At 38.5% G+C, this 25,780-nt stretch overlaps 1 protein-coding gene and 1 long non-coding RNA gene across 22 annotated transcripts in view; one reads left to right on the top strand and one right to left on the bottom strand.

Annotated features, from left to right (window-relative positions):
• Window positions 1-9,464: 9,464 nt before the first annotated feature.
• The window catches only part of LOC119541422, a 44,205-nt gene continuing 27,889 nt past the window's right edge, over window positions 9,465-25,780 (bottom strand). Inside the window, exons 2-6 of one of the 7 annotated variants that reach the window (XR_005218268.1) lie at window positions 24,362-24,420; window positions 13,476-13,533; window positions 11,647-12,050; window positions 10,987-11,080; window positions 9,465-9,974 (exon numbers count right to left, since the gene is read on the bottom strand). This is a non-coding gene — a long non-coding RNA (uncharacterized LOC119541422). Of the gene's footprint in view, window positions 9,975-10,986; window positions 11,081-11,646; window positions 12,051-13,475; window positions 13,534-15,298; window positions 15,676-24,361; window positions 24,421-25,780 lie in introns of those variants that run through there. The other 6 variants (XR_005218267.1, XR_005218262.1, XR_005218265.1 and 3 more) reach the window with 6 other exon arrangements.
• The window catches only part of RIMKLB (ribosomal modification protein rimK like family member B), a 67,805-nt gene continuing 57,841 nt past the window's right edge, over window positions 15,817-25,780 (top strand). For 11 of the 15 annotated variants that reach the window (XR_005218260.1, XR_005218252.1, XR_005218261.1 and 8 more), the window contains exons 1-2: window positions 15,817-16,120; window positions 25,128-25,359. Coding sequence is in view for 5 of the 15 variants with exons in the window: in XM_037845360.1 (XP_037701288.1) it covers window positions 25,185-25,359 (175 nt within the window). In the remaining 10 variants the exon portion in view is untranslated. Of the gene's footprint in view, window positions 16,128-17,532; window positions 18,348-25,127; window positions 25,360-25,780 lie in introns of all 15 variants that reach the window. The other 4 variants (XM_037845363.1, XM_037845361.1, XM_037845362.1 and 1 more) reach the window with 4 other exon arrangements.

The following is a 25,780-nucleotide window of genomic DNA, read 5'->3' as shown; positions in this document are numbered from 1 at the left end:
AGAGACTTACTGCAAGACTTAGGAGCCAGGAGACATATATCCTCAGAAAACTTGGGCTAGGGGAAACTTCCTGCTTCTCAGTAACCCTAACTGGCTATAGTATATTTCTGTTCATGCCTGTGTGCATTGCATTTTCTGTTCTTTCTGCCTGAAATAAACTTTCCCCCATTCTCCAGTAAATAGATGCTTATTTGTCCATCGGAACCCAGGTTAGAAATTGCCCTCTCCCAGATGTCTTTTCTGATCCTGTCTACCTCTGAAGGGTTAACCACTCCCTCTACTGAGCTCCCTCTCCTCCTCTGTTTGTGTAATTATATCATCAATTTTATTAAACATTCTTTTATGTATCTTTAATCCCTGCTAGGTTGAGTTTCTTTTTTTTTTTCACACATCATACAATCCATCCAAAGTGTACAATCAGTGGCTCTCAGTATAATCATGAAGCAATGCTTACATCACCACAGTCAGTTTTAGAACATTTTCATAGCTCCAAAAAGAAAAAACCCTTATACCTACTATGGTATGTTACCTTTAGTACAGTTGATGGAAGAACATTAAGATATTGTTAACTATAGTCCACAGTTTGCATTAGGTACATTTTTTCCCATTTACCACCCTATAATTAACACCTTGTAGTTGTGACATACATTTGTTTTAATTCATGGAAATACATTCTTGTACTATTATTAACCAATAATCTTGTACTATTATTAACCTAGTTTCCTGATGGCAGAAACTAGGTCTTACTCATTTCTGACTGACATAATGGCTAGCACATAAGTGCTGGTGAATTGAATTAAGTTGTGATGAGGATTTGAACTAGTAACTTCCCATTTCTAAGATAAAAACAATCAAAAGCTGAGCAAAATGCAGAGGGTAAAAGGATCAAGTTCCAGGTGAGAATCAGTTTGAGGGTATGAGTGAGTGGACAAGTAATCAATGCTGAAGCACTGTGAGAGGGATAGATGGAAAAGAAATAGGTCACCCCAACACAGAGAAAGGACATAAAATCAGTGCATGCAAACAAATGCAATTTGTATCTACCATAATTAGTGCTACTGTCTTATTGTTTTGTTTTTTGTGAATTTTGGCCTCACACTGCTACATCCATACTTTATTGACCATGCAGATATAAAATGGTTGATCCAGGTTCAGGGATCTGTTAAAGTTTCTGAAAAGGAAAAAACAAAAACAAAAACAAGAACAAAAACAAAAACAAAAAAAAACTGACTATAGGCAAACAAAAACAAAACAAATACTAAAAATTCATTAATGGAAGGGAACTCTCCATCTTCCCACTCCACCTGCTAAAAGAAGATGATGATGATGATGATGATGATGACGATGACTATGATGGCAGGGAAACTCTACAATTTGTATAGAAGGAAAAAAAATCAGAAATTGCAAACATATGTACCTATTAATAATAGGTAACATAATTTGCTATTTCAGTACATTTATATAATGTACTTTTTATATCTTCTAGGCATTCTCTAAAAAGGCACAATAATTCCCCCCTTCTGGTCTTTACCCAGTTGTTCAATCCCCTCCTCTTGAATATGGGCTGAGCTACTCCTAAGCAAATAGAAGACAGCAGAGGCGATGGGCATAACTTCCCAGATTAGGTTACAAAAAGACTGTGGCTTCCACATTGGGTGCTCTCTCTCACTCTCTTGCTTGCTCACTTGCTCTGAAAAAAAAGCCACCTGATGTGTCGTGAGTTATGGAAGAAAGGAACTGATGTTACTAGCCAATAGCCAGCAACCTGAGGCCTGCCATAAACCATGGGAAGACTGATATAATTAAATTAACATTAAGTACTATAATAAAGTAGTTATATATCAGCTGTTAAGAGAAACTATTAATAAAATAGCTAATGTTTATGGAGGATTTACCACACAGTAGGCACTATGCTAAGTATGATTATGCCACTATACCTCCTTTTGAAATGAGTAAATTCATAGGAAAACAGAAATAAAAGGAAGGAGAGAGATGGAAAAAAAGGAGGGGAGAGGATATGAGAAAAGGGACAGACAAGATGGGAGAGACACAGAGGGAGGAGGAAAAGAGGGAGGGAGGGAGAAAAAGGAAGCAGATGAAAGAGACAGAAAGAGAAAACACATAGAAACCATAGAATCACCCCTTAATATTCACTATGAATCAGACCTTTATATCATCTAGTACTACAACTCACTTGAAATGTAGAAAACCCAGTTTGTAACAAAGAGCTAAAGGAATTTAAGTTATTTCTGCCTGGAGAAAAGAAAGCTCCCAGATCTATATTTCAGTCTAACTTATCGTCTATCTACTGAGCTCCATCCCTGAATGTGCAACAGCTCATCTCAAGTTGGTTGTCCTGTAAGCACCTTGAACCAGTCAGGCTTTAATTAAAGAAAGCAAAGTTGTTTCAGCAGAAAGATTATTAAATGACTTAAAATTTGAGGGAAGGCTGAAGAAACAGATTCTAGGCTGAGTTTCCAGGAGTAACTTTCAAGAGACTGTTGTTAATACAGATGGTCAGAGCTTATGAATGTTGTAGGGCTGTGGTTCCAAATTTTCCTAGTTTTTTTTAGCATGTGGATCACCCATTTTTCATTATTTCAAAATGCATATGGAAATAGAAACTCAAACGGTAAGGAGATAAAGTTTTGCTTCCCATTCTCAGCCCTACTGCTCATAAGTAATCCCTTTTGATTATTTCAGTCTCTAAGTCTTTTCAAAGTTACATCTATAGCTCTAAAGTATATGCTTATACTTCTGCTTCATGATTTCTTGGCTTTAAGCAATATCTACCAACATGAAAGATATGAAATTTGATTTACTTACATTACTTTCTTTTCTGAACCCCTCCTTCTGATTTTGTTGGTTATATATTTTTAAAGGCTGGTTACATTTGGTTACATTAATAACTTTAAATAATAAACTTGTTTCACAATCCATTAAAAAAAGAGACTGTTGTTCCTGCCATCATCTGGAGGCCGCCTTCCAAAGTGGGATGTCACCACTCAGGCTCCAGAACTACACCAGCCCTGCTACAAATCACAACAGTGAATGGATCCTCACTCCCTGCCTCTCTCCTCGCTTAGACGAGACCATGGTACCACCCTCTACCCAGTCCTCTCTTGAAATATGTGTGAACATCCATGGTTTCTTCAATTTCTCTTTCTCACCTTGAGTCCCAATGTGTGCACACACACCCGTTTTTGTCCAAAAATCCTATTGATGGTAGGTCCTTAATATCTTCCAAATCCATCCATTCCCTCCATTATTGCTATCACCACTTTAGCTCAGTACAGTCATTAATCTAATAGAGTCCTAATTGGTCTTCCAGCTCTGATGTTTTCCCATCCCCATTCATAACATAACAGTCAGCACAGTCTTTCTAAAGCACTAATCTGATTAAGTCACTCCCTGACCTTTTAAAGACTACTTGGGATAGGATGGAACTCCTTAACATGACATACATACATGGCTCTTGATAATAGTTTTATTTCTAATCACCAGTACTCCAGCCCACCCACCCTGACACTTTTTCAACTCTTGTTTTTCAGGTCTGTAAGCACTCTCAAGTTCTCTCTTGTTTCTAAAATGTTTCACATGCTACACTCTGGAACATGTCCACTATAATGATTTCTACTCCTTTATAAACTCAGTTTGAACAATATTTCCTTTGATTGCTTTCTTGAGTGTCTCCCTCATTTCCATGTGGACTTTTTGTGGAAAGATGCTTTGCTCACCGTTGTATGCCCCATACCAACTACACATCCTATGAGTCAAAAGATGTACTGGATTTAAAGTTTAAGGAACCTTAAGTTTTAGGAGTGTGGAGGGGAAAGGCTGTATTTCCTAAACCTGGGCGTTAGAGGGCAGCAAATAACCTCTCCAGACCAGTCTTGCTGTCTTGTTGTCTTCCGTCCATCCCATTTATTTTTCCAACTTTCTGTCGGTGTAGTTCCTGTAGAATGAATATTGGCCTGTGCTTGACAGAATAGAGGATTCCTAATGACTCAGAACTGTACTTCACTTATAGACTGGGTGTCTTCTCAGTGCCAGTATTGGCAATTAAAAAAGATAAATCAGTCACAGTTCCTACCTTTAAAGAGTCAAGAATTTAGTAGGAAAGAGAAACATAACTCAGTGTTTCCCAACTTTTGTTTTCTGCCCCAACATAAGAAGAAACAAGTGACCTGACCCATTTTTATCAGTAAGGTCTCCTTAAGGTGTTAGGGTGACAGATTTTGGGTGCAAATAAAATTGGATATCCAAAACTTAGAATCTTCTGAAAGGCTGACATGTTTGCTTTTATACTACTTCCACCCACCTGCTACACCATCCCAGGTAATTCTAGGATAGGGGGAGGCATTCACCCCATCTTAAGCTATATAGTGTGGCAGTTGTATATATAGATGTATATAAAAAATGCAGTGTTCAACTCCATGCAGACTTACAGAGGACTCCACAGAGAAATTATGAGTAGTCAGTGTTTATTGAACTGTAGTATATCAAAATCATGCAATGAAGATTCTTGGGTTCTTTCCTTTCGGATTTTGGTTTGATGTCTGTGGTGGAGGCAAGAATCTGCACTTTGCAACCACCTCCAGGTGAATCTGATTCAGATGGTCTTACTAAATCATGCTTTCCTACTTTATACAAGTATTTCTCAAACTTGAGCATGCATCAGAATCCCCGGGGGTAGGTTGCCAAATAAAATACAAGATGCTCAGTTAAATTGGAATTCCAGATAAACAGTGAATAATTTTTAATTACAAATAGGTCTCAAATGCTGCAATATTTGAGACAAATCATCTGTTTATCTGAAATTCCAATTTAACTGGGTGTCCTATATTTTTATTTGCTAAAGCTGGCAACATAAACTGGGGTGCTTATTAGGGCACAGATTGCTGGGCCCTACTCCCCAGAGATTATGACTCAGTGGGGGACCTGAGGATTTCTATTTCTAACAAGTTCCCAGGTGATGCCGATGTGGCTGGTCAAAGGACTATACTTTGAGAACCACTGCTTTACGTTTACATGAACTTTTTCTGTGTGCATAAACATTCATCTGTATCATATTTTTAATGACTGCACAATATCCCATTGTATGGTGCAACATGTTAACACAAAGGCTATATTTTCAGGCTGTTTATTATGAACAACAGTGTTACAAGTGTTCTTGAACATAGAGTTTTTTTTTTTTTTGATGTTTACTCTGATAGCACGTGTAACATAAATTGCCATTTTAACAGGTTTTAAGTGTACAATTGTATGGCATTGATTGCATTTGCAATGTTGTGCTACTATCACCACTAACCATTGCCAAAACTGTTTCATCACTCCAAATGGAAACTCCATCCCATTAAGCAATAACTCCCTATTCTTCCCTATCCCTAGCCCCTGGTAACCTATAATCTACTTTGTCTCTATGAATTTGTTTATTCTGGAATTTCATATAAATGGAATCATATAATATTTGTCCTTTTGCGTCTGGCTTCTTTCACTTAGCATAATCTTTTGGCTTTGTGAATAATGCAGCTAATAACACATTGGCCTACAAGTATCTGAGTCCCAGTTTTCAAGCCCTTTGGGTATATACCTAGAAGTGGTATTGCTGGGTCATATGGTAATTCGAAGTTTAACTTTCTGAGAACTGCTAAAATGTTTTCCACGGTGGCTTCACCATTTTACATTCCCACCAGCAATGCATGAGGGTTCCAATTATTCCACATCCTCACCAATTATTTCACCTCACCAGCAAATTAGAACCCTCCTGTTGGGTGTGGAATGGTATCAAAATGTGGTTTTGATTTGCATGTCTCTAATGACGTTGTGAAGATATTTTCATGTGCTTATTGGCCATTTGTGTATCTTCTTAGGAGAAATGTCTAGTCAAGTCCTTTGCCTATTTTTAAATTGGGTTTTTGTCTTTTTGTTGTTGAATTGTAGCATTTCTTTATATATTCAGGATATTAAACCCTTACTAGATAAATGATTTCCAAATATCTCCTCCCATTTTGTAGGTTTCACTTTCTTGATAATGTCCCTTGATGCACACACATTTTTAATTTTGATGAAGTTCAGTTCATCTGTTTTTTCTTCTGTTGCTTGTGCTTTTGGTGCTATTTCTAAGAATCCATTACCTAATACAAGGTCCTGAAGATATTTCCCTATGTTTTCTGCTAAGAGTTGTACGGTTTTAGCCCTTATTTTTAGGTTGTTAACTGATTTGGGGTTAATTTTTTATATGGTGTAAAGTAGGGATCCAATTTCATTCTATTGCATGTGGATATCCTGTTTTCCCTGTGCCGTTTGTTGAAGAGACTATTCTTTCCCCATTGAGTGGATTTGGCCACTATTTCAAAAATCAGCTGGATACAGATGTGGGTTTATTTTTGAATTCTCAATCCTATTCCATTGATCTATAAGTCTATCCTTATGCCAGTAAAAACTGTTTTGTTTCTGTAGCTTTGTAGTAAATGTGAGTCCTCCAACTTTGTTCTTCCTTTTCAAGTTGGTTTTCACTATTTGGGGTCCTGGCTCTTTCATATGAATTTGATGATTAGCATTTCCATTCCTGCAATAAAGCTGCTCATATTTTGACCAGGATTGACTGAATCTGTAAATTGCTTCAGGTAGTACTGATATTTAACAATTCCAATCCAGGAACACAGGGATTGCTTCTCTGTCTTCTAGAATTTGGTTGGTTAATAAGTCTGAGTTTCCTTTTGAGTTTTCTTTATCTTGCCTTTTTTCTTTTTTATTGTTGGTTATAAAGCATCTTATAGAAGTAGAATTGACTGATTAGGCTACTCATTCTGGAGGTATGGAAGAAGATATATGATATTGAGGTTTCAAATCTAATGAATCTAATCAAATAAGATGCTCTGGACAACTAAAATGGGAGCTACTACTGTAACAACCATGCGTACGTGTCCAGTGGATAAAGATGTGAATCTACAGCTTAAGAAAATTCTTTCTTGTAGATTTGAGAGTTCAAAAAGACCACCTGCTAAAGGCAGCTGTGAGAACAGATGAGATCAGCAAAGGAGAACAATTTTGATAAGAGAAAATCAATTTTATATTGATTTTTAATAAGGCACTCAGAAGGAGTATACCTGGAATTTTAGAACCTCCAAACTAATATCAATGCCATTCTGCTCTTGAAAAGAATCCAAGAAACAACAAACAAACAAACAAAAAGGAACCACTCGGAACCAAAACACAATAGTTGACTGCTGCTAAGCAAACCCCTGATCTCTTAAATCAAATATCAAATTGGTTCTTTTCCACATCTTGCTTAACCTAAACCCATGTGCTCTTTCAAATACTCATAATAGTGAATGGTTCTAAGAAAAAGTCCCACAGATGACAGAATGATTTTCGATACTTACATTTGAGGATAGTTTTAGAGGGATTTCTTTCTGTGTCTATGTTCTTTCATGTTTTAATAGCAATATCTTATTTAGTAGGAATTCTATGTAGGCATAGCATGTTCCTGAATAGGTACAATATTATCATTCTGTACATTTTACGGATGAGGTGACTAACACTTGGAGAGGACTGGCTTGTTTAAGGACACAATGCTAGTTAGTAATCAGTATTCAGGTCTCCTGACTCAGTCCAGTGCCCTTTCTGGCATGCCATGTTGCTTCTTTGGCATGGTTTTAGTTCAGTGCTCTAGAAACAGCATGTGCTTTCCAAAACTATGTGATCTGGAAAATAGGACTGTGAGCAGAGTCTGTGATTATTCTATGGACCTGCTGCTGTCTACTGTGCACATAAATTGTCACATGTAATATAAATATCTATTCATAGTCCCGGTATTTTTCCATGTGCATAGTAATAAGTGCTCAAAGATGAGAGACAACTGGGAAACTTAATTAGGGACACAGACAGCTATACTATTTATATATTAGGAGATTTTGTTTCTCTAACATGTGCTTTCTCTACAAGCATCACCATATACTTGCAAATTAGTAGTTTAAATCTCCCTTGTAGCAGATATTTGTGTTGGATATCTAATTTGTCTTTAGGAAATTTCAAATATACAGTCTCATCAGGGGAATATTCTCTTTATTGTTGTTTTTCCTAGTAACCTTTTCTGAGAATCTTCTCTTACTTCTGGGGTCACCTCAGTAATAAAAAGCTTAAAAATGTTATAAACTAATCTTTCGTACTTTATCTGTTTCTTGCTCCATTTCCTCTCTCCTCTGTTCTTCCCTTTTTCTTTTTAAGCCTGTTTTTATGATTTTGTCCAAGTTGCCTTCAGTGGAATTTCTTTCAGGACTCTCTCTCTCCCCTTTCCTTCCCGTTTCTTTTTTTCCCCCCTCCCTTCCTTCCTCCTGGCCTTCTCCCTGTGCCTCTCATAGCAAAATTAAAACCTGCAGAAAAAAGTTAGGGTACTAGAGACCAGCCTACAGTACTGGGACAGAAGTTGATTCTGTTCTGGCAGTCCTTTTGCTAGAGCAAGTTCCCAGTCAGGGAAACAGGGAGCTTCAAGAAACAACCATCGCCTTGCCTGAGAATCTGCTGGGGGAGTGCTGAATGGCACTGCAGTTGGGATTTGGAGAACTGCAGGAAAAGGAGGGGTGTCATTGCCAGGCAGCATGAGAGGAGGAGGAAGTGGCAGGGAGTAAGAGCCAGTCAGGAAGAGCTTATGAAAGGGGTGGAGAATGCACCGCTTGCGTTTGCTGCCTGCAAGACCTCTCTGCAGACATTGTGTCTTTGTGAGCTGACTGCAGAGGCCATGTGCCTGCAGAATGCATATGAATGTATGAGTTGCTTATTTCAGATCATGGGTCTGTGTGAACTGCTGACTGCAATAAACAGGGATGTACTGTTGAAAGGATTTTGCAGTCAGAGTGCTTATTTGTGGTTGCGTGGTATGTGTGACTGACTTGCCAAATGCAGTGTTCTGATTCTAGTTCTGAAAGTTTAGTGGAAGCCTGACAGACTAAGCCAAGGCAAAACAAAGTCAGAATTTAGAAGGAAACATGGGGCAACATGAGACGGAAACAAGGAAGAGAAGCTATTACACTAAGAGGAAAGGCAAGGAAAGGAGATTTAGAGAAAGGGGGAATGAGAAAATAGAAGATAAATAAAAGACGGGGAAAATAATTGATAGGGGGAGGGAAAGAAAAACAATATATTCTTCCAGATATAGGCACATCCTTGGTTCCCCTGGTCCTGGGGTAAGATATTTCTTACTCTCCCTCTTACTCTTCTTTCTAGACATGATTCATCTTGACATATATATATTACAGGTATATTTTGCTTACACCATGGGATATTTAAAACCTTAACAGTTATACAGAAGGCTCCTTACTAGCTCTTAGATGAGAAAAAAAGAGTCTTTTTGATGATTAAAATAATGTGTGTAGTGCAGGGCCATTGAAACACACCATATATTCACATTCTAAAGAAGGTTATTGTTACTTTATTAACAAAATTTAACAGGGACCATCTACACCTGGAATGAGATATTTAACTTAGTCATGGGAAATTCTTCTAGCTCTAGATAGATACACACAGAGATGGCATAACTTTGAACCTAGTTGGGAGTATCCCAGTTTTGCTTTATTGCCAATACACCAAGTACATATTTTTGGCAATTTCAAATTACATCCACTATGAGGTCTTTCTTTCTCAGTTCTTTGCCCACTTCATTTTTTTAAAACCTACATAATTAGCAATTATTTAAATAATATTTACAATACCACCTTTGCTCCATTTGTTAATCTGTCTTTTGTTTCATTCAGCAATTTTTTCCTCCTTTCTCTCTCTTATTCTTTCACCTGGCTTTGTATTTCTTCCTCTTATGTTTTCCTGGACTTGATCAACATTTTCTTTCACTTCTTTCCTTGCCACTCCTTTATCGAAAACATTCTTCTTCGGTCTCTTTCTCTACATTCCTTTTTCCGGTGTCTTTGTCTCCAGCAGAGGGGGTCAGATGCTAATGCAGAAACAGGGAATGAGGCCTGGGAGAAAGCAGGCGGGGATTGGGGGAGGGGAGTGGTGCTTCAGCTGTTTTTGCAATCAGTCTATAAAAGGCAGACTGAAAGCCCTCCTGCATATTCTCCCTCTCCCACCCACACTGTTATCCCCCTCAAACGTTCTCTCCATGTCCCCACCTTAAATTCCGCACCACCACCCCCCCATGTCTCATGACATCACTCTCCACCAGCTGTGACAGCCAGGGACACTGACCTACTTTTGGTCTCTCAGGCACTAAACCCTGGTTTTTCTGCTGTTTTGTACCAACATGTCAGTGGGTCACTTTTTAAATACCAAAACATTTCACAATCTTCCACAGGATGGTAGTTACAGAGAAAATGCACAGTGATAAAAAGCTATTATGACTTTAGCAATAGCTATAATTACTGAACTTTGTACGTGCTTCTTGGTTAATGGAATCTTGGATCCTTTGAAATTATTCCGAAGCTTCCTGAGTGCAAATGCCCATGGACTTAGAACTATTGTTATACAGTCTTCAGTTTCCTTCCTTTTCATTTTTTTCTGTTTCTCCATGGCTAATTCTAAGGTATATGTACCAATTTTTTGAAATGTTATTGGAGAACATAAGCCAAAACAGCAGAAATTGATATCTAAATAAAACTGTATTCACTTAGAAGTAGAGGGAAAATGTGGACAAAATCTTCACAGTCTTTGGAGGGCATGGACTGCTTGGATTCAAACTCTGATTCTGCTCCTTGTTACCTGTATGACTTCAGACATGCTACTTTGCCTCTCTGTGCTTTAGTTAGCTCATTTGTAAAAAGAAGCTACTGAAATCCACTAGGGTTGTTAGATTAAATGGCTCAATATATGTAAAAGCTCTGTCAGACTGGGGAGATATGTAACTATTTATCTTTCAAGTACATACATGGTTTTCGTTATTCTTCATTCACCATTTAGGATAGATTCTCAGTCTACGATATCTGCCCTATTTATCCAAAAAAGTTCTGGGAAGCAAGCAAAAAAGTTAGGAACCTGTGTATTAGACAGTCTCCTCTTCATTTCATTGTTTCACTCTCCAGTGATTTTTCTTTTCATTCTGTTAGGATGAAATGCAAATTGTAAAGCACTGCAAGAGAAGAAAAATCAAGGGAAGAAAGGAGATTGGGGATTCAGATGGAGTTGAGAAGAGATGTTAAATAGAAAACTAGGGAAAACCTAGCTCAGTATTGATGTGTAAACAGACAGCAAAAATGATTTTTTTAAAATGAAGAAATAGGACAAGTAAGATGTGAACAGAATAGGTATAAACTGCTCCGTGTCTTCATACCTAGAGTAAATACATTAATTTATACTAATGAACAGGGCTCCCTAGTCTACCTTTTTCATTGTGTAAAGGACACCAAAGACCAGGATAATTACGGTGGCATAGGCCATTCCTGAATTCATTCATTTATTCATTCAATCTGCAAATATTTATTGACCATTCAGGGTGCTGCTTGGAGCATGGAGACTGATCTGAATGACCCTTGCAGAGGTTTGAATATTATCATTTCTGTGGTTGGATTGCATGGCTACCAGTCATGTTTCCCTGGAAGGAGATAGCACCAAGGGTGGGTGGGTGGGTGGGGGTGTGTGTGTGTGTGTGTGTGTGGCGGGCGGGGGGGGGGAGGGCTTATTTATTTATTTTATTACTTGGTGCTTCCTCTAGTCTTTTGTACACGTTCCCTTTTTACATTTACTTATTCCATTCTTCTTCCTTTCTTCCCAGCTTGATGTAGTTTTTAAGACACTCTAGTGGGTGGACAATCAGATGATCAGGAAATGACCAACGGTGATTTAGTTGCTTTTCTCTTTTGTCAGAGGGCACTAACAGTGTTTGCTTATAAACGTCGATTTCTTTAAATAAAGAATATTCTACAAATGGTTATTCCAGTCTCTTTATGACACCAGTCTCAAACTGTCATGGGCCTTACAATCAGCTTATGGCCAATTCAATAAACTTTAAGGATGGCTCACGAAATGCAGGTTTGCAGGCTGATTCAGGTCAGAGATGAGGATGAAGGAATCTGCATTTTGACGCGCATCCCACGTTATTCCTATGTGGTGGAAAAAAAGAAATATTACTAACCAGATACAATTAAAAAGGAAGGGGAAAAAACCTACATTACCCCTCTTTCTAAATCCTTTTTTCCTACCACCCTTATCTCTTTTCTCTGATTCAGCCAATTTACTGCCTTTCCTTCCTTTCCCCACCCCATCTCCCTTTGTGTCTGGCATCAGCATTTTGTTAGTGTAGTTAGAGAGTCTCTTAGTTTAATGTGCAGAAAGGGAGTGGAGGAAAAGGAGGAGGGATGTGGGTGGAGAAAGGCTAGCTCAGAGTTGAGCTATTCTAACTGCGAAGTCTGTTGTTGTCAGGCTGGTTCTAGCCGGCTGGCTCTGGGAGAGGAAGCAGCCAGGCGGGAGAGCTAGATCTATTGCAGCTGCTGCTACTGTTCCTTATTTGCTAGTGTAGGTTCTGATATAAGACACTCACCAGCCACATGAATTTTGCAGTCATCACATTAGATACTCCATAAGGAATACTATTTTTAGTACTAACTAGTCTGGATTCAGAGATTAAGTTCCTATTTACAATTCTCATCTTTACTACTTTGAGCCCTATAGTTTTGATCAAATCCCAGCTTTTTTCCCTGTCTTTAAATCCAGATGGTGTTTATGGAGTACTTAAAGATCTTTGCTGGACATGCATAGTCAATGCAACTTGTAATTATTGCTGCAAGGGTGAGTTATGCTTTTCTGGCCAATGATCATATACACCTATGCACACAAGTAGGATCAAAGACACGGGGGGTTGTACAGACCCCTAACTTTGTTAGAGGAGATTTTTTTTTTATCAAACCATCATTTAAGAAGCGTGTCCTCCTCTGGTATCTTCATGTTATTTTACCATTTCAACAATGGCCAAATATAGGTAATTCTAACATCTCTGTTGTCTAAACCAGCGGTCTTTACCTTGACTGCACATTGGAATCCCCTGGAGAACTTAAAAAAAAAAAAACAACCCAATCCCAGATATTCTGATTTAATCTACATGGGGGTGCAGTTTTCGGCATCCAGTTTTTAAAAGACCTCCAGTTAATTCTAGTCTGCCTGGGAATAAGGGCAAAAGTCTGGAGGTGTTTTGGTTTAGGCAAGGGATGCACTTCAATTCTGTCTCAAATTATAGGGTTGGTTTCATACTCATAGGACATACAGTCAACCTGTCTTACTGTTCAGTATGTATAATTAGTATCATTAGTCATGAATAATAATAGCTAATATTTCTTGAGTACTTTTATGTTATGCATTATGTTCGAGTTAAGATATTAATCCTTATAACCTAAGTAGTGTTAATATCTGTTTTGCTGATGAGAAAACTAAGGTTTATAAAGGTTAAGCAACAATCCCATGCTGCCAGTAAATAATAAATAAAGCTGGGATTTCATATCTTATTTATCTGACTCCAGAGATGCTAAAGTTACCTATATCATGTCTTCCCAAGGAATTCATTTGACCCCAGGGCCTTCTGAAGAATATTTTCTGGTTAAAAAGGAGTGAACTATGATTAAGATAAGACAAGCTACTTACACTTTTGAGCATACACTGTTACCAAAAGGAGATCTGAGTCCATGCCTGGATTTATAAAGTTGTCATCAAGTCATCTTGTTTGAAACTATACATTCATATCATAAATATTATCTTATCAATATGATAAGCCACGTCATACATATATATATTTTTAATATGATTCTGAGGCATTTTTTTCCCAACTAGCTTAAGTCAAAATCAATGTTGTTATACACATTAGGTATTTTTTAGGATGTATCTGGCACACAGTAGCAGTACACTGAATGGTAGGTAGCACTGTTTGTTCTAATGGCAAGCGAGTTAATAGTCTAATACTCCTATCTACAATCTCACCAATACAACACAATTTGGCCATGGGTGGTATTGCATGTTACCATGAATCAGGTTCCTTAATAGTGGGATTGAAGGACTAGGCAATGTATTATTGATCCTTGGCTGGGCAGAGCCATGGAAACTTCCTTGCATCCGTTTCCCTATATATCTTTTGCCAGATTTTCATATGTTATTATCTCTGGGATCAGGCTTCCCATGACCACAAAATGCTTCTCTTTGGGTTGAATATACTTTATGTCCTAGGAAACTGAATATCAGAGTGGAAAAAAAAATTTTTAGTTCTGTAGACCTTGTCCTTTTTCTTCTGAAGGTAATACATCATATAAGAAGACATCAGTTCCTCCAGGTACCCTCTATGAAAATAAGGCAGTATCCTAGGTGATTCTCAGTGTGATAACATATTAATAAACACTTATAATAGCACTAGATCTCTGCCTAGCATTAAGTATTGTATACTTCTCATTTACTGCTAATAATAACTCAATGAAGTAAATAACTTTTTATCATTTTTTACAGTTGAGCAAATTAAGGCAAGAGAGGTTAAGTTACTTCTGAAGATCCAAAACAGACAGTCTGGCTCCAGAGATTATCATTCTAGGTTATGCTAAATCTCTTAAAGGACTCTCAGTGCCCTGAGGGAACGCAGCCCAAAAAACAAAAGACCGGTAATTAAATTATACTGGCAATATACTGCGAAATAAGCGCTGAAAAGTAGTAGTTGGCGAGATGAGTGGGAAGGCGACATAACCTGCAAAAAAGGCAAACTGGTTAGGGATAGCTGACGTTAATGAATGACTGAAGTTATCTGGAAATGAATCTTCCAAGTAAGGTAAGATGGCCATCTGCTGCCTTTGGTTTAAATCCTTACAATGATCTTGTTATGAGAGTAATAGCTGAACATATGCATATTCCCAGCCTCCTTTGGGCTATAATTTTACTTTATTTTTATATAGTTTTGTAATTTACGAAATGCTTTTAATTGCCCCATTTTATTCTTACAGCAACCCCGGAATATACTCTTAATTTTTCCTAAAAAAGGCTCAGAGGAAGACACTGGTTTCTAAGTGTAGAGCTGGTAGCACACTATCCAGTCTATAGCCTTAAACTTGCTTAAAGCCCAGAGAATTTATGATGTAGTTTTAAAATTTGCCTCACAGTGTACAAAGGCATTGTCTTTTCCTCCGTACACGACTAAGGATCCTATAGATATTAAGGATCTTTGTCCCCAAATCTATGCCACCAGGGTGGGGAGAGACCACGGTAAGAGAAGATTCTAGGTGGTGGCCGGCCGAAAGGCTGGGTGGAAGGTGGGCTGGGCGGGGGCATACAGGCGCGGACACGTAGACAGGACAGTGAGCCAAAGAGGTTTGGTGGGCTCGCGTACCGGTTCAGAGTGTGGACGAATGGGCCCGAGAAGGGAACCTGAGGGCGGAGAGGGCGTACAACGGAAGGGACTAATCTCGCGATTTCGAGTTGGAAACAAACCTCTCCCTCTACCCGTTTCCCTTTCTCAGCGCGGACGGTTTGGGGGCGGGTGGAAGAAGCGCGTCCTCGGAGAGCTCTCGCGCTTCCATTTCCCTCCCTGCGCGCGCGCTCCATCGCCTTCTCACAGGCCCAGAGGCCGGCGATGGCTGCGAGTGGGGACAAGGAGCCGCGAAGGCGGGTCTCGACGCAGGTGTTAGATCTGCACTGCCGAATTAGGCCCCACGCCCAGCCAGCCACCGCCCCCTGCCCTGTGCCGCGGAGCCTAGAGGGCGGGGCGGCGGGGCGGCGGGGCGGCGGGGCGGGGCTGGGCGCGCGCGGGTACTCTGCACGCGGCCGGGCGGCGCGCGGCGCCTTGGTCTGGGGAACGCGGGCGGCCTCCGACAGCGTCGCGCGCGCTGTGTGAGAGGGTCGCGCGCACGCGCGCGACGGCCAGTGAGCGTGAGGGAGTGATAAGCGGCCGGCTGTGAGTGTGTGTGGGAGTGAGTGTGTGTGTGGGAGGGTAGGGGTGAGGAGCCGCGAGGCTGTGAGAAAGTGAGCGAGTGTGCGAGGACGCCCGGCCCGGCCGCGGGAGCCGCAGAAGCCGGAGGAGAAAGCAGGCGGCTCCCGGCATCCCGACCCCCTCCCCCTCCTCTCCTCCTCCGACTTCCAGTCTGCCCCGACGCCTGCGCTTCCCTCCGAGGCCCCAGCTGGCCGAGAGCGAGGGAGGAGCCGTCCGAGCCAGGTGAGCGGTACGATCGCTTTCCTTTCTCCGGTATAGGGGCGGGAGGTGGCGGCGCGCTCACCCCCCTAGGGGGCGAGGTCGGCAGAAAGGAGTCCCTGACCAGCGGGGCTCGGCCCCGGAGGGAACGGGGCGGTGCACGCCCGGGGCCGGGTGTTTGTGGAGGCCGGTGGTCGCTCCGGTGCCCGAGGTGGTGAGGAGCGAGTCAGAACCTGGTCTTGGTGTGTGCGCTGGGAGGGGTTGAAATGCCGTGGGGCGGTGACTGGAGAGCTGTGTCGGAGGGACGTAGCGACTTCGGGCGTGAAAATGTGCTCTCCCCTGTTTGTGAGGGGGTGTGGTAACCCTGGAAATGTTCGTTGGGGTGAAAAATGCGGGTTCCTAACCTGTCCTCCAGGTTATGGCAGTCTCTCTGCCCCTAGTTCTTTCAGACATTCCTGTGGTGTTTCCGAGGGAGGAGGAGAAGGTGGGGTTCGTCCTGCAGTTAGTACATTAATTCCATGTTTCCTCCTTATGTGTAAATTTTAGAGAGTGTGGCAGTCGTTCCTGTCGTCCCTTTGATAGTCCTCTGAATAAGACGGTGGGGGACCAAATGGTTGTTTTTCTTGTTTGATTTTTTTAGTCATTTGACCACGATGCAAGCATTAACCCTCCCTTCCAAAAAAAGGGGATAGCTTCTAAAGTCATTCCTTACTAATTTATTCTTATTTCTGATACCAGATTGTAATTCCAGTATTTTATCCCATTTGTATTTATGAATGGAAATGATGTGTTAATTCTGATCTATGATTGGGGTTATTATGCCAACCATTTTGAATGAAACTTTGATATAAAGTCTTTCAGTGTGCTTTATTTTCCCATTAATTACATAAACTGTTTTCCACATCTTTGTGGAGTTGGGTTAAATTCTAAATCTGTGTGGAAACTTTATGGGCTGCTTATTATGAAAGATTTTTCTTATTTATGAGCTTGATATGTTTATCATTTATATACTGTTCTTAGCAACTAACCATTAAAATGTTATTTAAATTTCATTTTCCTTTCACAATATTGGGTAATTTAAAGGTCATTTCTTCTGTTGTTTAAAAACAGTTCATTTGAAATAAATAAAACACTCTCTGAAATTCCCAGCTTGGAGATTCTTAAATTTTAGAGTATAAGCCTCTGATTTAAAAATTAATAGTTGTAGTTAAATTTCTTCACCAACAATCGCTTTGTGTTATTTGGTTAGCATGTCAAAGGTAAGGCAGCCTATTTTGTTTTTGAGGTTTATTCCTTTCTTTCTTGGTCAGTGCAATTAATTTCCTTCTTTCATTTGATTTCTTTGATTTAGTTGTTAGTTTGACAACATGGCTGTTGATGTTTTTATCTTTCTGTGTCTCCCTTTTTTCTCTCTTGTCTTCTCTTACCCCCACCAGGTGCTGGAGTCTGCTTGGCAGGGAGGGGGGCAGTCTGTGATTCTGAGAAAAGACCCAAGAAGGGGAACAGCAAATTCTGTCATACAGTCCTCCACTCAGTCAAGAGCCACTTTTCTCTTCCCACCTTTCTCCCTGCCCGGGTCAAGGAGCTGAGTATCTAACCTGTAGACTATTGATTATCAGCTAAAATTCCACTTATTTTCTAGTGGGTAGCTTCTTTCCTAATGTTTCCTTAGAGTCCCGATTGAAAGTATTCACTTCAGTAGTAGGATCAGGGAGTGGAGGGGAGAGGGACAAATTATCCCTTTTTTCTTTTGCCTTCTCATTCAGTCCTCTTTTCCTCTCCAGAGGGAAATCACCCCCAAAATCTTATAAATCTTTTACCCCTTTTCATCCATATCGTTGGGAAACCCCCTAAAGTGGATATTCTTATTTCTTCTGACCAAAGAACACAAACCAAGCTCCAGGCAATAGGTTGTTGAGGCATAGGGAGAAACATATCTTTTAAATATACCCATTTCCCCCTTTTCTCAGTTTGCATTCACCTGGGATTTGCACTAGATTGATTGCTCAATACATCTCCTTTCCCTATGAGCTGAGAAGCTGATCGATCACGAACACAGGAGGGTACTGGGGAAAGGGGACAGAGCACAGTGAGTTGTTCCACGCTTTGGGAAGCAGGAGTAGATTTTATCATCTTCCTCTGGGGAGCAGGCATAGAGACCTAAACTGAGTGAAAATGGGTGGAGGAAGAACTTCTATACCCACGAACTTCATGTGAAGAGTGAGAGAAAACCAAACATAAAGTAAGGAGGGTGAGTTATATTGTATGTTGCTTACTGACAACTGTTTTGGGGGCACTTCAGTGATGTGGATTTGTAGAGAGACTTTTATGGTAGGGTAGTATTCTATTCTGCAAGTGGGATTAAGTAATAAGCATATGAGAAAAGAGCTTTTAGCAATTATAATAGTTATGTTATTTTAAAATCTGAGAGAGCAGGGGATTATGATTGGAATAATGAAAAGTATTTTTCGATGTTAGTTGTATTGGCATGTGCAGTTATTTCAAGAGAAGTGGAGTAGGAAGATTAAGTACAGATGTTGGGGTAATTGTCTTTCATTGCTCAGAATTTTCCTGCTTGTCATATTAAGGGTTCTTACGAAATAATATAGTATCTCAAAATAATCTGTGCACAACATATTTTGGATTCATGTGCCATATCTAACTGTATGCGTGTTAGATTTTCAGGAAAGGACTGACTTTCTGGCTTCACGGAACTAGTGCCATGGTGTTATTTTTAATGTTTTCTTTTCCAGTGTTTTTTCCTCCCAAAATTGGCTTGGAGGACAAAAGGCATAGAGCGGGCCAACTTACTGTCTTAGACCCTGGTCTGCAATGAACCCATTTGCTTATATCTTTTTTCCTCTTACTGAAATTATGGGTTTTGTTTTTTTCCCTAACTTTAGTCATTAACACAGGTGATTATTTTAGGATTGGTTGTATGATGATGATAGGAGGTAACATTAGGCTTCGTTTTTTGTTTTAAAGAGAAATTGAAAAAATAAATTATGAATTTCTGACAGCTACATTTAGATCTTAGGGGGATACAAAGCTGCCTGATACTTAATATTGAAAAGAGCGAAAGTTTTTGATACTCTGTGATTTGATATAGCAAAAAAACTGTGAGCCTTTAATGCCTCAGTCTGTTATCTATCAGGATCTATGTTTCTCACTAGAGATAACCGCAGAGAATAACAGATGTGATTTCTTTCTGTCTTCATGGAGTTTAAAGTCTGACTAATTTCATTGATCCCCATTCTTTTCTTCTGTCAGTCAATTCTAGCAATGTCTAGAGAAGCTTACTAGATTCTTTAATGAAATATGTACCAATTTGTGAACGGAAAGGTAGCAGAACAAAAATCTGCTTAAGTACTGGCATGCCTGATTAATTTTACTACCTGTCTTTCAAAAGTGGCAAAACATCACCAAGTTGTGACAAAAAAAATAATAGTCCAAACTTTATATTCCTACCCCCTCTTAAGTAATTTTAGTCTGTTTTAGGCTCCTTACATTCCATATCTTTTTAAAAATGCCCCCTCCCCTTCTGATACTAGCTCTTGGCTTCATGTTCTTATAAATTTAGAAATACAGTTTCTAAAATAGAACATAGAGTTGCTATACAAGATCAGACCACTTCTGTGTTAACTGCTCTGCTGTCACATCTTTGGCAGCATTTCAGACTGTGATGGTTTATCAGAAAACTGCATCTTGAAAATTCATGCAGGTTTGCTCAAACAGCATCTTTGGAATTCTTCACTGATGCTTGGAATTTTCCGTTGCTAGTTTACCCCTTGGCATGTGATTTGATCAGCCATGTCTATAAAGACTCGAGCATGAATAAATTAATAATTTCTCAACTCCTTTCTCAAAGTAATTTATAGAAAGAAGATTCTGAGAGAAGGCTGACATTTAATCATGTTAAATGTGATGAACTTTGAGCCATACTGTGCATTGTATCTCAGGATCTTTTTATAGATTTTGTGCCATGGTTCAGAGACACTTTGACTTTCCTTTGTTAAGTGAAATCATCAGAAATTTTATTTGGATTCCAGATACAACCTTATTTTTTATTTTAATAGGTTTTGTATGCCATGGCCTGTTTTGGGAATTTTGAGGAAAATGATGATAATCTAAGTGTGAAGAGAAAGTCCCACTTGTAAACAATGCTTAATTACAAACAATCCAAACAGTACCACTCAGTAATAATACTTGCTGATGTATACAAATCTTGATGTCAAAGGAATGCTTTCCTGTAGCTTTTGAGCAAGGTTTGATGGAATATGTTTGTTAGGATAAGGTTCAGTGGCATATAGTGAAGGATGTCAAAATACCATTGACATTTATTTCTACTGCACATAAAAGAGGTAGTAGGTAGGCAGTTGAGGGCTGTGGCACTACACAGTTGTCAGGGATTCAAGTTCCTTCCAACTCATAGTTGTACTTTTCCTGGAGTTGACCCCTGTCCTCATAGTTTAGATGGTTGCAGGACCTGTGGTCATAACTTCCACGTTCCAGGTAGCAGGATGGAAGAAGGGCTAAGGAAGAATACATCGTTCTTAAATATGCTCCCTAGGAGTTGCAGTGTAGTACACTCAGATCTCTTTGGGCAGAATTTAGTTATATGGCTTTATCTACCTGCAAGAAAGCCTGGGGAATATGACATTGTGCTCAGCTAAATCACAAGTATCTTATTAATAAGAAAGAAGTTGAAAATGAATATTGGGAGGCAACTGGTAATCTCTTCCATAGAGTATGTAGAGTAGTCAGTATGTGGGCTCTACCATTTTCTAGTTGTGTGACCTTAGGCAAATTAACTAACCTCTCTGTGCTGTAGTAGCTCCCAAATGAAGGCAGTAATTACTCAAAGGGATGGTTATGAGGTTTGAATGAGAAGATATGAATCACTTAACACAGTATCTGTTACATACTCAAAATGTGAATTCATTTTTTTATCCAACTTTCCTTTGATAGTATCTTTAGATATAGTAGAATAGAGTACAAAGGAGTCAGAAAACCTGAATTCCAGTCCCTACTATTGTATTTTGGGTTTGTCTTTTCTTTAAAATGGGGATAATACATACCTGTATTCATTATAGAATTATGATGATGATTAAATCAGAAAATATATTGGGAAAATGTTTAAACAGTCACCTTTTACTATTTTTCTTCACTCTTTTGATAGAGGGACCATATTGAGTTTGGATAGGAAAATGGTCATACTTTCATTTTTCACCTATAATCATATATGTAGTCATGTATCATATATAGCTGTCAAATTTTTTCATGGCTACTGAAGGTATCAGGAGAAAGTAAGAGGGAATGTGCCACGATAGCTTTAGAAAAATATGTTTGCTCTGTTTTTGAGGTATACTATTTGAGAATAAAGGGGGACTATGGGACTGTCACTGCTTAAGCCATCTTTGATTAATAGCTAGCCTCCTGCTCCTACTTTCACAGCATTCCAGTCTACCTTCAAGTTAACGTGGTAAAGAAAATGGCATTTTATAAACTCAGATACCTAAGCAGAGTGGAATTTTTAAGGGAACATCTTAGTTAAGAGATGAGATGGCATAGGAATTAACTATATGGACTTTCTTTTGTGATCATTTCCTGGGGAATACAATTAGTGGATGCTGGGGTAACTGGGCTAACAATTATTATTTGATTGTTATTAATTTATTATTATTTGAGACTTTTCTGAGATTTTCATCTTATTCATTTCCTGTACCTTTAGTTAAAATCTGCAGTGGGTGGTTGTCGTTTTTCCCCATCCTGGTTAATGCCTTTTTCCCTTTACCCCTACTCATCGTCTTGTTTTTCTGTCTTTTTATCAGATACAACACTGATATACTTTTGGGTAGAATAAGAGAAAGGGAAGGGAAAAATTTTGTTTTTATTTTTTTTGGGGGGGGCTAAAGAGAATTGGAAGCATTAAAACTCATTGAGAAAAAACCTTGATACACAGATCTTTGGTTTAAAAAACCTGAAGCATAAAGTTGGTGTTGAGGCCACAATTTTATTGTCAGTTATTAGGATTATAGTGTGATTTGGAGGGAGCATCTTGGGACTCAGAATCAGAAAATCTCTTGAAATCCAGGCTGCTCTACTTATTTTTTAAACTTTAGTTGAGTCTCTTAATTTCTCTTAACCTCAGTTTACTAATCTGTAAAATGACTATAATACCTGAGTTGTAATTGAGATAGCATATATAGACAAGCTCATTAAATTAGTTATTCCTCTGTCTGCACTTTGATAAGTCATGTAGTTGTAAAACATTTACAAACATCATGCTTCTATTATTTGGGCATATAATAATATCCTGGAAATGCTAGGTTCTGATGATGCATTGACAAGAAGATCTCATTCCTGTCTATAGTACCTACTTGATTAGGACTATTTTAAACTTGAATTATAAAGAAAAAAAAAATAAAAATGTTCCTGGCCCCTTGAATGTGTTTGTGGACCCTACTTTGAGAAATACTACCTTAAACTGGACTTATTCCATGAACATACCTTTCAATTATGACTTACCCCTGAAAAAAAATATGATGAATAGAATCATTTAAAAAATGGTAATCTACACAAAAACAAAATTTAAGGATTCATTTGGAAGACCCTAGTTAAACAATCCAAACAAACCCTGAATTACAATATAGTGTGATAATGGCTGGGTATATATGTATAATAAGATAATGTAGGCTCATGGAGGAAAAATGACTTCAGGAGTCAGGGATATATATTTTAAGAAAAAGGAACCATGAGAGAATACAACATGTTCAGAAATTTGGAAGTAAGAGAGAATAGAGGGGAGAAGATTAGTTTGAATGGTTTTATAGTATTCCATGTATCATATAGTGAATGCACTTGGAGATTGGAGAGAAGGGCAGAATTGAAGTGTGTGTGTGGTGTATGTTTTTGTAGTGAGGGAAAGATGTCAGAAAGGATTCCCAGATTTCTGGATTAAGTGCCTGGTGGTAGCATTAATTAGGATGAGAAAAACAGGTGCTGAAGCAGGTAAATGAATAAAAATAAGTTCTGTTTTTTCGTGCTCAACTTCAGGTAGCGTGGGTGGCATTTAGTTAGGGATGCTGAGCAGGAAATTGAAATGGGGTCTGAGAGCTTTTAGTTTGGAAGAAACATTTGGTGGTTCAATGATATAGTCAGGTTTTAATGATTATTGTCGAAACTGAATGTGGATGACATTCCTAGAGGGGAGAGAAGGGCTTAAAAAGTCCTGGGTATTAGGTATAGTATAGTAGGGAACTGTCAGGAGAAAAATGCCCTTGAAAAAGAGACTGAAGGAGTACCTAAAACTCATGATACACCAATTTATTTTTCTCTACAAGCCTCTTCCAGCTCCTATATTCTACATTGAAGAGTGGATGATACCATTGCAAACATATTTGTAGTAACTGCTGGATGGAGTGAATTCTAGTTTGTATATTATTATACAACTTTTTCTTCTCCAACTTCTTTTTCAATCTTCTGAGTTCAGATGATGTGTCCTACCTGGAATGGTAATACTATTACTTACTAATAGCAGATGTGCCTTAATAGCTCCAGATGGTAGATTGTGATTTTGCTTTTTCTTTACCAGAATATTTACTATTGGAAGGGCCACACAAGGAAAATAAGGGGAGAGAAAGGGTGTCCTCAATCATTCATTTTAGCTTTTCTTCACTTATTCTGATGCAATTTTTTTTTTTTTTTTTTTTTTTTTTTACTATCCCATTTGTCCTTCTGCAGGGAAGAATAGATTGAAATATGTTTTTTATATATACATTCAGAAATTGTAAGTATTCATAATGTATTTTGGGTTTTGACTCCAAACATTGAGCTTTTCCTTTGTTGAGAAATCTTGACCTGCTAAGGAAAAGGCTACTAAGCTTTAGATTCTAGGAATGTTTACTTGAAAATTTTTGTCAGGTAAAAATATTAAATTATCTCTAGAATTGTTTTCTTATGGGAATTAACACCAAAAGTTGGGGAAAGTAATTAAAGTAGTACTTTCTAAAATATTTTCTTAAAAAGAATCTTGGAAATATTCAGTATTGAAAAGTTTGTTCATTTTCAAAGTCAGAGAGTGAGCGAAGCATTTCACTTACAAATTTATGATTCCCAACCTTTTAATTAGCCTTGCCTAGACTATTTGATGACTGATGTTTTCTGTTGGTGTGCCTATCCAGAAGTTTACAGGGAAAGACTATCTATCATATAAAAGTAATTTGTCTTTATAGACTTTCTCTTTATTTCAAAAGAGCTACTCACCTGTTCATCAGTTGCATTTCTTTGATATCCAATATGTGTACTTTATTTTCCTGGATATTCTGGGGAAATAAAGAAATAGAGGATGGGAGTTACTTGACCTGAGTTTTCTATCAGGGAAGTACTGTACTTCCTGTGTATGTGGACATTCACAAACCCCACATTTATCTGACACTGCTGGAGAATAAATTATTTCCTTTCAAATGTCTTATTGGGTAGCCAAGGCTTACCCGTTTAAGTGCCAGAAATTTTTTTCTTTTTTTTTTTTGCATGGGGCTCTTTCCTGTCTTAGTGAACATAGTTTGACCTTTTTGTTAAGACTCAGGATTATATATATACCAAAAGAAGGAAAGAAAGTTGAATATAAAACTAAGTCATATTGATTATTGGAATCTCATCTATTTCATATTAGGGGTTTGAATTTTTTTGGAAAAAAATCAGTGAAAAGTAGATTATCAAATAAAAATATAGATGATCAGATAAAGGTATGCTCCTTGACTATAAATAATATAGGGAATAGATTGAAAGTTTCTGCTGATAAGTGACCTGTTGTAATTAAACTGCAGTGCCAGCTTTCACAGCTGAAAATGGTGAAATCTTATTTCAGGAAAGGTTGCTAGTTTGAATGAAAGGGAAGAAGGTGTTAAAACTCTATTTGCCTTTATTTGTTTTTATAATTAATATATAATCAAAATATTTGTGTGAAAACCAAAAATTAAGTAGATTTGTTGGTTTATTACCTTGTACATGTATTTTCTCTTCTATCTAGATAGAGTTCACATTCCAGAGGAAATAATCCAGGAAAAGAAGGAATAAGCAGATCAAGATGTGTAGCTCTGTGGCTGCCAAGTTGTGGTTTCTGACAGATCGTCGCATCAGAGAAGACTATCCCCAAAAAGAAATCTTACGAGCTCTGAAGGCCAGATGTTGTGAGGAGGAACTGGACTTTAGGGCTGTGGTGATGGATGAGCTGGTGCTGACAATTGAGCAGGGGAACCTGGGTAAGATTAAACTAAGTTCTCTTGTGGATTTTTACTGAGAGTAAGGTATATGGTGAATCTGCACATTTTAGGAATAATTAAGAAAAAGGAGTCTTACCATTCCTAAGTATTATCTAATCTTAAGTTGTAATATATTTTATGTAAGAAACAAAAGCACTAGTATTTATTGAACCCAGTATTGTTGTATTTAGGAAATCATTGGAAGGGAAATCAAATTAAAGATGATCTACTAGTTTTGTTCCATTTTTACTGTCTTCTCGTTTTTAAATACCTGGTTTATAAAGACAATTTGTACTTTCTGGGGTCCTTTTAGTAAATTAATCAAAGCCCACATGTGATTCTTTATTCTTTATTAAATAGTAATACAGTTTTTTGTATGGGGAAAAGTGTCCTGATGATTTGGCTTGGTTGGTGATAAATA

This window comes from Choloepus didactylus, chromosome 8, assembly GCF_015220235.1.
Source record: "Choloepus didactylus isolate mChoDid1 chromosome 8, mChoDid1.pri, whole genome shotgun sequence".
Classification (NCBI taxonomy): Eukaryota; Metazoa; Chordata; class Mammalia; order Pilosa; family Megalonychidae; genus Choloepus; species Choloepus didactylus.
This window is presented reverse-complemented; position numbering and strand designations above follow the sequence as displayed.